This window comes from Chionomys nivalis, chromosome 17 (assembly GCF_950005125.1).
Source record: "Chionomys nivalis chromosome 17, mChiNiv1.1, whole genome shotgun sequence".
In the NCBI taxonomy this organism is placed as follows: domain Eukaryota; kingdom Metazoa; phylum Chordata; class Mammalia; order Rodentia; family Cricetidae; genus Chionomys; species Chionomys nivalis.
In genome coordinates this window covers 61393749-61410552 of record NC_080102.1, presented here as the reverse complement: position 1 = coordinate 61410552, position 16804 = coordinate 61393749, and the positions used below count along the sequence as shown (strand labels likewise).

General features: G+C 45.2%; 1 protein-coding gene across 1 annotated transcript; it reads left to right on the top strand.

The window, feature by feature from the left end:
* Nucleotides 1-14213: 14213 nt before the first annotated feature.
* Nucleotides 14214-16575, top strand: LOC130888677 (F-box only protein 21-like). Its single transcript, XM_057791935.1, is given in 1 exon segment — nucleotides 14214-16575. A coding segment is annotated over 1 exon segment (1863 nt). The 3' UTR covers nucleotides 16077-16575.
* Nucleotides 16576-16804: the final 229 nt, after the last annotated feature.

The window sequence follows — 16804 nt, the reverse complement described above, 5'->3', positions numbered from 1 at the left end:
TTCAGGGGGATGCTTATATGTTTTTCTTTGGGTTCACCTTCTTATTTAGCTTCTCTAGAGTCACGAATTATAGTCTCAATGTCCTTTATTTATGGCTAGAAACCAAATATGAGTGAGTACATCCCATGTTCCTCTTTTTGGGTCTGGCTTACCTCACTCAGGATAGTGTTTTCAATTTCCGTCCATTTGTATGCAAAATTCAAGAAGTCATTGTTTTTTACTGCTGAGTAGTACTCTAATATGTATATATTCCATACTTTCTTCATCCATTCTTCCATTGAAGGACATCTAGGTTGTTTCCAGGTTCTGGCAATTACAAACAATGCTGCTATGAACATAGTTGAGCATATACTTTTGTTGTATGTTTGGGCATCTCTTGGGTATATTCCCAATAGTGGTATTGCTGGGTCAAGAGGTAGGTTGAACCCGACTTTCCTGAGAAACCGCCACACTGCTTTCCAAAGTGGTTGCACAAGTTTGCATTCCCACCAGCAATGGATGAGAGTGCCCCTTTCTCCACAACCTCTCCAGCAGAGGCTATCATTGGTGTTTTTGATTTTAGCCATTCTGACCGGTGTAAGATGGTATCTTAATGTTGTCTTGATTTGCATTTCCCTGATTGCTAAGGAAGTTGAGCATGATCTTAAGTGACTTTTGGCCATTTGAACTTCTTCTGTTGAAAAGTCTCTGTTCAGCTCAGTGCCCCATTTTATAATTGGATTGATTAACCTTTTACGGTCTAATTTCTTGAGTTCTTTGTATATTTTGGATATCAGACCTTTGTCAGTTGCGGGGTTGGTGAAGATCTTCTCCCAGTCAGTGGGTTGCCTTTCTGTCTTAGTGACAGTGTCCTTTGCTTTACAGAAGCTTCTCAGTCTCAGGAGGTCCCATTTATTCAATGATGTCCTTAGTGTTTGTGCTGCTGGGGTTGTACGTAGGAAGTGTTCTCCTGTGCCCATGTGTTGTAGAGTACTTCCCACTTTCTCTTCTATCAGATTCAGTGTCTTTGGACTGATATTGAGGTCTTTAATCCATTTGGACTTGAGTTTTGTGCATGGTGATATATATGGATCTATTTTCATTCTTCTACAGATTGACTTCCAGTTTTGCCAGCACAATTTGTTGAAGATGCTCTCTTTTTTCCATTGTATACTTTTAGCTCCTTTATCGAAAATCAGGTGTTCATAGGTTTGTGGGCTAAAGTCAGGGTCTTCTATTCTATTCCATTGGTCGACTTCTCTGTTTTTATGCCAGTACCAAGCCGTTTTCAGTACTGTAGCTCTGTAATAGAGTTTGAAGTCAGGGATGGTAATGCCTCCAGACAATCCTTTATTGTATAAGATTGTTTTGGCTATCCTGGGTTTTTTGTTTTTCCATATAAAGTTGATTATTGTCTTCTCCAGATCTGTGAAGAATTTTGATGGGATTTTGATGGGGATTGCGTTGAATCTATAGATTGCTTTTGGTAGAATTGCCATTTTTACTATGTTGATCCTCCCAATCCAAGAGCAAGGGAGGTCCTTCCATTTTCTGGTGTCCTCTTCAATTTCTTTCTTCAAAGACTTAAAGTTCTTGCCAAATAGATCTTTCACTTCCTTGGTCAGAATTACCCCAAGGTATTTTATGCTATTTGTGGCTATCGTGAAAGGTGATGCTTCTCTGATTTCCCTCTCTGCTTCCTTATCCTTAGTGTATAGGAAGGCAACTGATTTTTTGGAGTTGATTTTGTATCCTGCCACATTACCAAAGGTGTTTATCAGCTGTAGGAGTTCTTTGGTAGAGTTTTTGGGGTCGCTTATGTATACTATCATATCATCTGCAAATAATGAAAGCTTAACTTCTTCCTTTCCAATACGGATCCCCTTGATCCCCTTATGTTGTCTTATTGCTATTGCTAGAACTTCAAGCACTATATTGAAGAGGTATGGAGAGAGTGGACATCCTTGTCGTGTTCCTGATTTTAGTGGGATGGCTTTGAGTTTTTCTCCATTTAATTTAATGTTAGCTGTCGGCTTGCTGTAAATAGCTTTTATTATATTTAGGTATGCCCCTTGTATCCCTAATCTCTCCAAGACCTTTATCATAAAGGAGTGTTGTATTTTGTCGAATGCTTTTTCAGCATCTAATGAAATGATCATATGGTTTTTTTCTTTCAGTTTATTTATATGGTTGATTACATTGATAGATTTGCGTATGTTGAACCAGCCCTGCATCTCTGGAATGAAGCCTACTTGATCATAATGGATAACTTTTCTAATGTGTTCTTGGATTCGGTTTGCCAGTATTTTATTGAGAATTTTTGCGTCGATGTTCATGAGTGAGATAGGCCTGTAATTCTCTTTCTTGGTTGGGTCTTTGTGTGGTTTTGGTATCAGGGTAACTGTAGCTTCATAAAAGGAATTTGGCAATGACTCTTCTGTTTCTATATTGTGAAATACATTAAGAAGTATAGGTATTAGCTCTTCTTGGAAGTTCTGGTAGAATTCTGCATTGAAACCATCTGGCCCTGGGCTTTTTTTGGAAGGGAGATTTTTGATAACTGTTTCTAATTCTTCGCGACTAACAGGTCTATTTAGATCGTTCACCTGGTCTTGGTTTAGGTTTGGTATATGGTACTTATCTAAAAAAGTGTCCATTTCTTTTGCATTTTCCAGTTTTGTGGCATACAGGCTTTTGTAGTAAGATCTAATGATTCTCTGAATTTCCTCTGTGTCTGTGGTTATGTCCCCCTTTTCATTTCTGATCTTATTTATTTGCGTGTTCTCTCTCTGTCGTTTAATTAGTTTGGATAGGGGTTTGTCAATCTTGTTGATTTTCTCCAAGAACCAACTTTTTGTTTCATTGATTCTTTGGACTGTTTTCTGTGTTTCTATTTTGTTGATTTCTGCCCTCAGTTTGATTATTTCCAGTCTTCTACTCCTCCTGGGCGCGTCTGCTTCTTTTTTTTCTAGAGCTTTCAGGTGTGCTGTTAAGTCCCCAATGTATGCTTTCTCCGTTTTCTTTAAGTGGGCACTTAGTGCTATGAACTTTCCTCTTAGCACTGCTTTCATCGTGTCCCATAGGTTTGAGTATGTTGTCTCTTTGTTTTCATTAAATTCAAGGAAGACTTTAATTTCTTTCTTAATTTCTTCCTTGACCCAGGTGTGGTTCAGTAGTTGACTGTTCAGTTTCCATGAGTTTGTCAGCTTTCTGGGGGTAGCTTTGTTGGTGGCTTCTAACTTTAATCCGTGGTGATCTGATAAGACACAGGTGGACACTGATATTTTTTTGTATCTGTGGAGGTTTCCTTTGTTTCCAAGTATGTGGTCAATTTTCGAGAAGGTTCCATGAGCTGCAGAGAAGAAGGTGTATTCTTTCCTATTTGGGTGGAGTGTTCTATAGATGTCTGTTAAGTCCATTTGATTCATTACCTCCAACAATTCTCTTAATTCTCTATTAGTTTTCTGTCTGATTGACCTGTCCATTGGTGAGAGAGGTGTGTTGAAGTCTCCTACTACTAGTGTGTGTGATTTGATGTCTGTCTTGAGTTTTAGCAGTATTTCTTTTACATAAGTGGGTGCTTTTATATTAGGGGCATAGATATTCAGGATTGAGACTTCATCCTGCTGAATCGTTCCTGTTATGAGTATAAAGTGTCCCTGTCGATCTCTTCTGATTGATTTTAGTTTGAAGTCAGTTTTGTTAGAAATTAGTATGGCCACACCTGCTTTTTTCTTAGGACCATTTGCTTGAAAAACCTTTTCCCAACCCTTTACTCTGAGTAGATGCCTGTCTTTGTGGTTGAGATGAGTTTCTTGCAAACAGCAGACTGTTGGATCCTGTTTTCGTATCCAATCTCTTAGCCTGTGCCTTTTTATTGGTGAATTGAGACCATTAATATTAAGTGATATTAATGACCAGTGGTTGTTAACTCTGGTTATTCTTACTGCTTTTGGTAGAAGAGTTTGTGTGTCTCCCTTCTTTGAGTTGTGCTGTTGAAGGGTCGCTAGATGCCTGGGTTATTGTAGGCAGTGTTGGCAATGTTGGATTCCTTGGGTTGTGATTTTCCTTCTATTACTTTCTGTAGGGCTGGATTTGTGGCAACGTATTGTTTAAATTTGTTCTTATCCTGGAATGTCTTGTTTTCTCCATTGATAGTGAACGATAGCTTGGCTGGGTATAGTAGTTTGGGTTTGCATCCATGGTCTCTTAGTTTCTGTAGTACCTCTATCCAGGACCTTCTGGCTTTCATGGTTTCCATAGAGAAGTCAGGTGTAAGTCTGATCGGTTTACCCTTATAAGTTACTTGGCCTTTTTCCTTTGCAGCTCTTAATATTCTTTCTTTAATCTGTATATTTTGTGTTTTGATTATTATATGGCGAGGGGACGTTTTTTTTTGATCCAGTCTGTTTGGTGTTCTGTATGCTTCTTGAATATTCAAAGGAATATCTTTCTTTATGTTGGGGAAGTTTTCTTCCATAATTTTGTTAAAAATGTTTTCTGGACCTTTGAGCTGTGCCTCTTCTCCTTCTTCTATCCCTATTATTCTTAGGTTTGGCCTTTTTATTGTGTCCCATATTTCCTGAATGTTTTGTGATGAGAATTTGTTGGTTTTGGTGTTTTCTTTGATCAGTCCGTTTATTTTCTCTATGTTGTCTTCAGAATCTGAGATTCTTTCTTCTATCTCTTGTATTCTATTGATTATGCTTGTTTCTGTAGTCTCTGCTCGTTGACCTATATTTGCCATATCCAGCTGGTCCTCAGTTTGTGTTTTCTTCCTTGCTTCCATTTCAGTTTTCAATTCTTGGACTGTTTCCATTACCTGTTTGATCGTTTTTTCTTGGCTTCCCAGGGTATCATTTACGTATTTACTCATTTCTTCAAACTTTTTGTTATACTTCTCATCCATTTCTATGAGGGCATTTTTTACATGTTGTTTAAGGGACTCTATTGCTTTCAAAAAGTCAGTTTTTTCCTCTTCTCCTGTGATAGGGTGTTCAAGTCCTTGTGTTGTAAGATCATTGGGTTCTGGTGTTTTCATGTTGTTTTTCAGATTGTTGGGTGAATTCTTGCCTTGGCGTCTGCCCATCTCCTCTTACCGATGCTATCTATTGGGTTTGATTTAATTGTAGCGGGGCAATCTGTTCTCAGTGCAGGCTTCACTGTTTCTTGCCCGCACTATCCTATATCCAGTGCCTCCGCCGCCCGGGCCTGCCTGCCGGTGCCTCCGCCGCCCGGAACTGTCTGTGCGCCGGTGTTTCCGCCGCCTAGGCCTGCCTGCCGGTGCCTCCGCCTCCTGGGCCTGCCTGCGCGCCGGTGCTTCCGCCGCCTAGGCCTTCCTGCCTGGCCTGACTGCCGGTGCCTCCGCCACCCGGGCCTGCCTGCACGCCGGTGCCTCTGCCGCCAGGACTTGCCTGCGTGCTGGTGCCTCCGCTGCCCGGGCCTGCCTGCGCGCCTAGGCCTGCCTGCCGGTGCCTCCGCCGGCTGGAACTGTCTGTCTAGTCTTAATTTTAAAACAACACAGAGATACCATATAGTCTCTGAGCAACAATCAACTAGATGTAGGTTGTTCTAGACATCATTTATGAATGTTTATTCAGTGTAAACTTCAAAGTTACACGTAATTTAATGTAGAGATTTATCTGCCATTTGAAAGGTCTATTTCCCTTACCTTTTGTTTGATTCTCTTTATATAATTTGGACTTTAAGATCCATTTATGGTTTAAGCAAACTACCATCAAGCAGAAACCATAAATGAAATGAGGCTACAAGTTCATAAATAAGATACCTAGAATCATTGTTCTTTCCTTACCCTGCTCTGTTTCTTCCTTTACATACTTACTTTATATACTCTACATACTTCATTTCTATAATTTATCTATGTCAGTCCATTCATCTGTCCATCATCTGTCTTTCCTTGTTATCGTCTTTCACCCTGGAATTGAGAAGATGGAGAGTTGGGTGAACATCAGTACCAACTTTAGCATTGCATTTCTCATAGGAAGTTGTCTCCTGTGTCAATGTGTTTAAGTGTATTTCCCGCTTTCTCTTCTATGAGATTTAGTGTAGTTGGTTTTATGAAGTCTTTGATCCATTTGGACTTTTCTGTGCATAGTGATAGATATGGTTCTGTTTTCATTCTTCTGTATATTGATATCCAGTTATACCAGCACCATTTGTTGAATATGCTTTCTTTTTTCCATTTTATATTTTTTGGCTTTTTTGTCAAAAATCTGGTATCTGTAGGTGTGTGGACTGATATCCAGGTCTTCGATTCAATTCCATTGGTCCTCCTGTCTGTTTCTGTGCCAATACCAGGTTGTTTTCATTACTGTAGCTCTGTAGAAGAGGGGCAATGTCCTTGAAGGAGGGTACATGTTCTTGTAGGAGGTGGCATGCCATTGTGGTAGGAGGCATGTTTTTGAATGAGAAGGCATGATTTTCATACAGAAGATGTGTCTTTGCAGGGTCTGTGAACTCATGGGAGGAGGTGTATCCTTGTGGGAGGCATCTAGTCCTTGAGGGAAGGGGCACATCCTTGTGTGGGGATGTCCTTAAAGAACGCAATATTTCCTTCAAGGAGGGGCTCTGTCATTGCAGGAAGTGAGTCCTTGTCAGAGAGGGCATGACCTTGTGGGAGTATGTGAGTCCTTGTTTGAGAAAGTGTGATATCTTTGGAATTGTTGTATCCTTGTAGAGGAAGTGTGTACTTTTGAGAGTAGGTGTGTCTGATGGAGAAAGGTCATTGGTTAAAAATAATAAAGAAACTGCTTTGGCCCATCTGATAGGGCAGAATTTAGGTGGGCGGAGTAAACAGGACAGAATGCTGGGAGGAAGAGGAAGTGAGCTCAGACGCCATTTCCTCTCCTCTCGGGGGCAGACAAGATGCAGGGCAGCTCCTCTCAGGGCCAGACGCGATGCAGCCAGCCACCAGGTCAGACATGCTGAATCTTTCCCGGTAAGATTGGTGCTATACAGATTATTAGAGATGGGTTGATCGGGATATGAGAATTAGCCAGTAAGGGCTAGAGCTAATGGGCCAAGCATTGTTTAAAAGAATACAGTTTGTGTGTCGTTATTTTGGGGCATAAGCTAGCCAGGCAGCCATGAACCGGGCTGTGGGAAGAGGCCCGCAGCTCCCCACTACATGTGTCCTTGTGGGAGGGGATGTGTCCTTGTAGTAGGGGGCATTTTCTTGTGGGAGGGGGCATCTCCTTCAAGAGGCAGCATATCTTTGTGAAAGGGGGTGTGTCCTTTTGTGAAGAAAAATGTCCTTGAGGGACTGAGCAAGACTGTGGCAGAGTGTGTAATTGTGGAGGTGTGTCTTTGTGGGAAGGTACATTTCCTTGTGGGAAGAGGCATGTCCTTGTGATAGTAGCCATGTCCTTGTGGGAGTGGGCATTGTTGTGCCCAGATTACGATCCCCAGAGAGACCACCAGAAACCAGAGAAGAAAAGACTGCAAAAAGCAAGCTAGCTCGGAACCCATCTCCAATACCCCGTCACAGCAAGGTAGAGAGGAGTTGAGAGTTCCTTTGTGGGGTTAGCTTTTTTAAAGGCAAGAATCACAAACAGCCCTTCTGGGCAGTCAGGGGGGGTTGGCACGGGTGCAAAGTCTTTGCTTTCTCTCCTATCTTGTTTAGTCAGCTTGTTCTTTGTTTTCAGAGCAAGGCCACCTTTATCAGGCCACCTGAGTCAGGCCATCTTTATCAATCCCCACCAGGTGGCCAGGCGTCCTTGTGCTTTGGAATTTCCTGAGTGGGGTGGGGGGCACGTGAAGCTAGTCTGGGGTTTCTGACTTTAAAACATTCTGCTAGGAAATTCCTTCTTGTTCCTTTGAGAATAAGGGGTGAGGGTCTAACAAGCATGTTCTTTGGGCAGGGGACATATTCTTCTGGAGGTAAATCTTTGAGGTGTGACTTTGATACATTTGTCCTTATGGGGGGGACCATGTCATTGCAGGAGGCATTGTTGTTGGGAGTGTATCCTTCTGGGAGGGGATGTATCCTTGTGGGAAGGAGCACGTCCTTTTTAGAGTTTGCCTGTCCTTCTCATAAGGGGTGTGTCCTTGTGATGGGGGCATGCCCCATGGCTGTCTTTTTGTGCCTCATCACCATGGCTACTTTTATGTGTCAGCCTTATCGCCATGGCTACCTTTATGTGTCAGCCTTATCACCATGGCTACCTTTATGTGTCAGCCTCATCACCATGGCTACCTTTGTGTGTCAGCCTTATCACCATGGCTACTTTTATGTGTCAGTCTCATCACTATGACTGCATTTGTTGTACAGAAGAGGAAACTGAAGTTAGAAAGTGGGTACCAGGGTGCACAGTGACCAAGCAGAAACTTGTCTCTGGCCTTCTAATCACCCAGTTCCAGTGACCCTACTGGCAGTTCTGTTCAAGGGGAAGCAGACACTGGGCAACACAGCGCTCAGCCTGCTACTCAACTGCCCGGCCTCAAACAGAGGCTTCTGTGTGTCCAGCTGGGAATGGAGCTTGGGCCACAGGGTAACCATGATGTGGGAGCATCTGACAAGCCAGCAGGGTGATCCAGCGATTAATCCCTCAAGCCAAGGTCTCCTGATGTCAGGGCCCAGCTGGCGGGAGGAAAAGGAATCAGCCCAGCAGACCACAAGCACTCATCTTCAGCCTCTGGCTGTTCCTGAAAGTTTTTTTTTCCTTTTATGTGGTACTGGGGATAGAACCCATTTAGGAAAGTAAGCCAGAGGATGCAGCACCATCATCAAGCCCCTCCTTCCCGTGCTGCTTTATGGATGTATTGACAGTCACTAAATCCCTTTGATAGAAAACTGAGACCAGAGAATTTTGCTAACAATCTCTTCTCAGTAGCCCACCTTTCCTGCCAATATGGCCTCCCTAGCTCCTCAGCACATTCCCAGAAGCAACTTCCATTCCAGCCTCCTACCTCAAGGGCAGTGGTTAGGGGCAAGCTTTTTTACCTTTTTGAACTGAGAGATTTGCTTGAGAAGTTAGAGGTTTGACTACCTCATGTCTCCAGAACCTTGCACAGGAAAAACAGGGACAGCCAATACATACTGACTGAGTGAGCCAGGGACAGCAAGGAGGGACTAGCAAATAGGGGCCCAGGAACAGTACTAGGTATTTTTTCTGAACTGACCCACACTCATTAGACCCCAGGCACCAATGTGTGATGATCTCTGTGGCACCCAGGCAGGATCTGCTGTTCCTGGATGGGTTATGGTCAAAGACCCTTTGACAACAGGCCTAGACTCTGTGTAGGGTGCTCTAGAGGATGACACTAGACCTAAAGAAAACACATATGGCAGAGGCCTGTGAAGCAAAGCCAGACTTAACAGGAACTGGGAGAAGACACAGGAGGAAGTGACTGGAGTTACAGCATTGACATGTGTTTGATGGAGTTGGTATGGCTGCTGGGCAGAAGACAGACTGTGTGGTTGGGAGGCAAAACTAAAAATGGACTTTGGGAGAGCCTGGGAAACTCCTGTGCTCTGAAATCTTGATCTGAGAATTTGATTGTTTTCTTTATCAGATTCTTCACAGCACAAATTAAGCTGGACCCCTGAACCCAGTGTGCTATCCCAATTCTTCCTTCAATGAGCTCTGAAGCCTGTTGAGGATCTGGTCTGAGATTGAGTCTCAGAAACACAGTCCACATATAAGATTCAGGTTCAGCCAACAGGTCCAGATGGTGCTTAGTCTTATGATCAGGGCTCCTACCCCCACTGCTGTCTCTTTGAGGTAGACCAATGGTTTCAGTGGCAGTGTACATATACATGTGCCTACATGGCTATGTTCAAGAGACCCTTTGGCACCAGGCCTACACCATGCAGAGCTGCGCAAGGTGCTCTAGAGGACAACATCATTACACAGTTTTCTGCCTCCCACCCCGACCCCCAGGGGATATTCCTCACTGCCCACACTCACCTAAACTCAGAAAGCCAGCACCCAGTCCCATTACCACACTATCCAAACCCTAGAGCACTATATAATGAGGCCATGGAGAGAATGTCCTTCATCCATACATTCCCCCACTTCCTTTGTTTTGGTTGCGGCCAAGCATGTGGCTGATTTTGCCAATGCACTGTGAGGGGACACAGCGTCCCCTCGAGTTTTAGACACCAAAGAGAGGCTGTCATGCACATTCTCCCATCTCCTACTATGGGAACCCACAAGTCAGCCCTTGAGTGGCAAGGGCAAGAGACCAATGTGGGTTTCTACTCTGGAGAGGCCCCGGCTCTCCTTGGAAATTGTCAAGACTGTATTCATTTTGTGTGCATAGTCCAGCAGCTAATGTTTGATACTTTTCTATACCTTTAAAAAATTTATTTTATGGGTATTTTATCTGCCCGGTGTGTAGGGCCCGGGTCTGCCCTTGTTTCTGGGTGCATCTGGCAGGACAGTTTCTGGTCAGCTAACTAAGCATCCTGTTTGTTCCTGTGCTCTTCCTGCCCCGCCTGGTAATTAGCTGTAGGGCATTGACTCCTTTGTTGGTAAGGTAATTTTCCACCTGCCTGGGCGGAGGTCCTTGTGCAGCAGTTAGGTACTTAAGGACTTCTTCAAGTCTGAATAAACTGGCATTTGGCTGATCTCCTTTCAAATGACCCTCGGCTCTTTGTGTTCTTTCAATCTCCAGGCCCTTGACCGACTCGCAAGGTACAGTGGCGTGCGAACTACTGTACCGAGGGTGTAACACAGAATTGGGTGTTACAATTGGAGGCCCACTGAAGTCGAGATCGGGAAGTAGGGGTCCCTGAGAGGTCGCCCTCAGGAAGGCTGGCCAGCAGGTAAGAAATTGAGTGGCGAGGGTGAATTGGTTATGGGTGCAAGTAATTCTGTTCCAGTGTTAAGGGACCGGTTAACAGGCCAGTTGTTAGGTCTTTTGGAGAAGAAAGGCACCAGTATTAAAGTTGAGACAGCACAAGAGATCATTAAGACGGTTTTAGAGTTTAGTCCCTGGTTTCTACACGCAGGGGGTTTAATGTAAAAGTGAGAGAGCAATTAGAGAGTTTAAACAAAACCCTTGAGGAGACTCAGGAAGCAGAATCTGTGGGTTCTATTAAGAGTTTTGAGGAACAGGAAATTTTAGGAACAGGAAATATTAGAAGGGATCTAGAAGAAGAAAAAGAAATTTTAGAAAAGGAGATCGCACTGATAAAAAAAAAGTTAGAAAAAGAGGAAAGGAAGGAAGCAAACGGAGATGTCTCCATGAGACCTCAGCCGCATAATACTTGTACTACTGCTTCTGTCCCTATAGACTTAGAGGCGAAAATCCGAGAGATCCAGAACAGGTTATATCATCTAAGTAGAGAGAGGCAGATTTATCCTGTTGTGGAAAATATTGATCAGCAGGGACAGAGGGTCAGGCAGTATAACCCCCTGGCCTTTAAGGATATTAAGCAGTTAAAAGAAGCAGTTGTGAAAAAAAATCAAAAGAAGCAGTTGTGGACTGTGGAGCTCATGCTCCTTTCACTGTAGCTTTACTGGAATCCTTTGCAGAATTCAACCTTATACCCAGTGACTGGATGCAGCTTTGCAGGGCTTGTCTTTCATGGAGAGGTGAAATGCAGGAAAATGCAAAAAGACCGAAATGCCGAAGCAGGTTTCCCCCAGTATAACCTTGACATGTTAACTGGTGAAGGACAATATGCTGGCTTAGCAGCACAGATTGCTTATGATCCTGCTATTTATGCTCAGATAGCTGCAGCAGCCTTTAAAGCGTGGAAAACTTTACCTAACAAAGGATCACGAGAACAGCTTTCTAAGACCCTTCAAGGATCTTCAGAACCTTATTCTGAGTTTATTGATCACCTTCTACAGGTGGGAAGTCGCATTTTGGGGGATGTGGATTCAGCTATGCCAGTCATTAAACATTTGGTCTATGAAAATGCTAATAGGTTCTGTCAGGAGGTTTTATGCCCCCATAGAGATGGAGATTTAAATGACTTTATCCGATTATGCAGAGACATTGATGGCACTCATGTGATGGGCCAGATAATTGTTTCTGCCCTTAAGGAAGGTCAGGACACCTCAAAAGGAACTGCCCTGCTGGTAAAGGGGCAGTTAATCAGCCTAGAGGAAATCCAGGTGTTTGCCCAAAATGCCAAAAGGGGGTTCACTGGGCTAACGACTGTCACTCTAAGACAGACAGTCAAGGAAATCTCATCCCCAGGTCAAAAAACGGGGGGAGGGGCCTGCCCCAGGCCCCCAAAACACAAGTGTACGGGGCCATGAGCAGAGCAACGGCTCCCATCAGATTCATTCCTCAAAGAAATGCCTCACTGTCTACGACCTTGTACGAGGCACCTCAGGAAGTGCAGGACTAGACCTCTGTACCTCCACCCGGGCAGTATTGACCCCACAAATGGGTGTGCAGGCCTTGGGGACTGGAGTGTTTGGACCTATTCCGGAGGGTTCAGTAGGTATAGTTTTGGGTAGAAGTATTCTGCGCTCAAAGGAATCAAAATTTTACCAGGAATTATAGACTGTGATTATACTGGAGAAATTAAAATTATGATTGAAGCTGGGGCAGGAGTCCTTGCCATCCCTCAAGGAGCGAGAATAGCTCAACTAGTGCTTTTGCTCATGTTTCACTCTACTAATCCATTCTTTAAACAAGAACGAGGGGACAAGGGATTTGGCTCCACAGGATCCCCTGGAGCTTTTTGGGGTTCTAGTTTAGAGAACTGCCCCACACTTACTTTAACAATCAATGGGAAAATGTTCCAAGGCCTTCCTGATACAGGGGCTGATTCTTCAGTGATTGCTAAAAAACACTGGCCTACAGCCTGGCCTCTACAGCTGGCCTCTACGACCTTACATGGGGTAGGAATGGCCAGTTCTCCAGAGTGCAGTACTCAGTATTTAGATTGGGAGGACGAAGAAGGCCATAAGGGCATTTTTAAACCATTTGTCCTGGAACACCTTCCTCTTAATTTGTGGGAAAGAGATGTTTTGCAAGCTATGGGAGCAGTTCTGACCACTGAACTTGTGCAGCGTATGCTATCTAAGCAGGGCTTTGTCCCTGGCCAGGGTTGGGACAAAAATCTGCAGGGAGATGTGCAGATTTTAGCAGACAAGAAAATAATACAACACTTACCTGGACAGCGTGCAGGCTTAGGAAATTTTTCCTAGGGGCCATTGCAGAGCAGCCAGAAAGCATTCCTATAAAATGGAAAACTGAAAAACCTGTTTGGATAGAGCAATGGTCCCTAAGTAAGGAGAAATTACAGGCTGCTCATACTCTAGTCCAGGAACAGCTTGAGGCAGGCCACATAGTGCCATCCACTTCTCCCTGGAAAACTCCTATTATTGTTATTAAGAAAAAGTCTGGTAAATGGAGGCTGCTGCAAGATCTTAGAGCAGTAAATGATTGTATGGAAATTATGGGGACTACTCAACCTGGGTTGCCTCAGCCTGTGGGTATTCCTGCAAGATACCATCTTTTAGTTATTGACCTGAAGGATTGTTTTTTCACCATTCCCTTGCATCCAAAAGACTCTGATAAATTTGCTTTCAGTGTACCGTCTATAAATTTCAAAGAACCATACAGGCGCTACCAATGGGTAACATTGTCCCAGGGTATGGCCAATAGTTCTGTAATTTGCCAAATGTTTGTGGCCCGGGTTATTGCCCCAATCAGGTATAAATATTCTCAACTGTATATAAGTCATTATTTGGATGACATCTTATTAGCTGGACAGGACCCAGAAATAGTCCTTGAGACTTTTGCTGACTTGCAAGAATGCCTAGCACATGCTGGGTTAATAATTGCTTCTGAAAAGGTACAACAACAGTTTCCATATACTTGGGGCATCAGCTGTTGCAGACAGGAGTAAAACCACAGAAAGTTACTCTTCACCTGGATAAACTACAAACTTTGAATGATTTTCAAAAATTGCTTGGAGACCTAAATTGGGTCCAGCCCAGTCTGGGAATTCCTACTGGAGACTTAAAACCACTTTTTGACATTCTGCAGGGGAATCCAGACCCAACCTCCTTTCGTGAGTTAACACCTCAAGCAATGCAATGTATTACTTTAATTGAAGAAAAGCTTGCCTCTGCTCATATTCATTATATTGACTATAGTCAGTCACTGCTGTTGATAATTTTCCTCTCCAAGCATAATCTTACTGGAGTTTTTTGGCAACAAGGACCCATCCTGTGGATACATGAACATGTGTCACCTGTAAAAATTGTTATCTCAGGCGGCCCCTCAGGTACGCGGACAAGATGGCGGCGGTAGCGGGGGATAGCGCTATGGAGGTGGTGCCGGCGCTAGCCGAGGAGGCCGCAGCCTAGGCGGCGGGCCCCAGCTGCCTGGTGCAGCTGCCGGGCGAGGTGCTGGAGTACATCCTCTGCAGCGGCTCCCTCACGGCGCTCGACATCGGCCGCGTGTCCAGCACCTGCCGTCGCCTGCGCGAGGTGTGCCAGAGCAGCGGCCAGGTGTGGAAGGAGCAGTTCCGGGTGAGGTGGCCCTCTCTGATGAAGCACTACAGTCCCACCGACTACGTCAATTGGTTAGAGGAATATAAAGTTCGGCAGAAAGCTGGCTTAGAAGCCCGGAAGATTGTAGCCTCCTTCTCCAAACGGTTCTTTTCAGAGCATGTTCCTTGTAACGGCTTCAGTGACATTGAAAACCTCGAGGGGCCAGAGATCTTTTTTGAGGATGAGCTGGTGTGCATCCTAAACATGGAAGGAAGGAAAGCTTTGACCTGGAAATACTACGCAAAGAAAATTCTTTACTACCTGCGGCAGCAGAAAATTCTGAACAACCTCAAGGCTTTCCTGCAGCAGCCCGATGATTATGAGTCATATCTGGAAGGTGCCGTTTACATCGACCAGTACTGCAACCCTCTCTCCGACATCAGCCTCAGAGACATCCAGGCCCAGATCCACAGCATCGTGGAACTTGTATGCAAAACCCTCCGTGGTATCAACAGCCGCCACCCCAGCCTGACCTTCAGGGCAGGCGAGTCCTCCATGATAATGGAGATAGAACTCCAGAGCCAAGTTCTGGACGCCATCAACTATGTCCTGTATGACCAGCTGAAGTTCAAAGGGAACCGCATGGACTACTACAACGCCTTGAACCTGTACATGCACCAGGTATTGACCCGCAGAACAGGAATCCCCATCAGCATGTCTCTGCTATACCTGACCATCGCCCGGCAGCTGGGTGTCCCGCTGGAGCCTGTCAACTTCCCAAGCCACTTCCTCCTGAGGTGGTGCCAAGGCGCAGAAGGGGCAACCCTGGACATCTTTGACTACATCTACATAGATGCTTTTGGGAAGGGCAAGCAGCTCACAGTGAAGGAGTGTGAGTACTTGATTGGCCAGCACGTGACGGCGGCATTATATGGCGTGGTGAACGTGAAGAAAGTGCTGCAGCGGATGGTGGGCAACCTGTTGAGCCTGGGCAAGAGGGAAGGCATTGACCAGTCCTACCAGCTCCTCAGAGACTCTTTGGACCTGTACCTGGCAATGTACCCGGACCAGGTGCAGCTCCTGCTCCTCCAGGCCAGACTCTACTTCCACCTGGGCATCTGGCCAGAGAAGGTGCTTGACATCCTCCAGCACATCCAGACCCTCGACCCCGGGCAGCACGGGGCGGTGGGCTACCTAGTGCAGCACACACTAGAGCACATTGAGCGCAAGAAGGAGGAGGTAGGCGTGGAGGTGAAGCTGCGCTCTGAGGAGAAGCACAGAGATGTCTGCTACTCCATCGGGCTTGTTATGAAGCATAAGAGATACGGCTACAACTGTGTGATCTATGGCTGGGACCCCACCTGCATGATGGGGCACGAGTGGATTCGCAACATGAACGTGCACAGCCTGCCTCATGGCCACCATCAGCCCTTCTACAATGTTCTGGTGGAGGATGGCTCCTGCAGATATGCAGCCCAAGAGAACCTGGAATACAACGTGGAGCCTCAGGAAATCTCACACCCAGACGTGGGACGCTACTTCTCAGAGTTCACAGGCACGCACTACATCCCAAATGCAGAGCTGGAGATCCGGTACCCCGAGGACCTGGAGTTTGTGTACGAGACGGTGCAGAACATTTACAGTGCAAAGGAGGACACGGCTGAGTAGACTCAGGACATTGCACCTCTGCTGCTGCTGCTGCCGCCTTCTAGGGGAAGGATTCCTGAAGGACTAGTGCGGTCCCCTTGGAGTCAGCACAGGACAGCCACTTCACCAGCAGCCTTGGCTGCCTCCCCAGTTTAGATGGCGTGTGCTCCTCCGGCCACAGAGACAGCGCTGCTCTCCGCTACACTAGTGAATCAGTTGAAAGGCACCGTGTCCAGTGGCATGGCTTGTCTGCTTGTCCCGTGGTGACAGTGTGTGACATTCTGTCCTCATGAGGTCTCACCGTCCACACTCTGTTCTTTCATCCCCCCCCCACCCTTGTCTCCATTCACACTGTGGCAGCATTTCTCCAGCTGGACAGATGGGGTCCACATTTCCTGCACTCTCTGGAGCTTGGGCACCCCGAGTCGGTGCCACCTGCCCCTTTGCCTTGGGGTGGTTGTATTCAGATGAAGGCATGGAGATGGGACTCAGAACGAGTAGAATTAATTTTTTGCTAATACATGAAACACATATTTTAAAAAAAATTGTTATCTCATATCCATCAGCTGTACTACATGTTATTCAGAAAGGGTATAAGCTTAGTTTGCAAACTTTTAGAATGTTACCTGATAAGGTTATTACACCATATACCCAGGCAGAAATAACTTGGTTGCAAAATTTTGCTGAAGATTTGACCTTATTTTTATGCACTAATCCCTGCAAGTTTGACAATCATTATCCTTCTGATA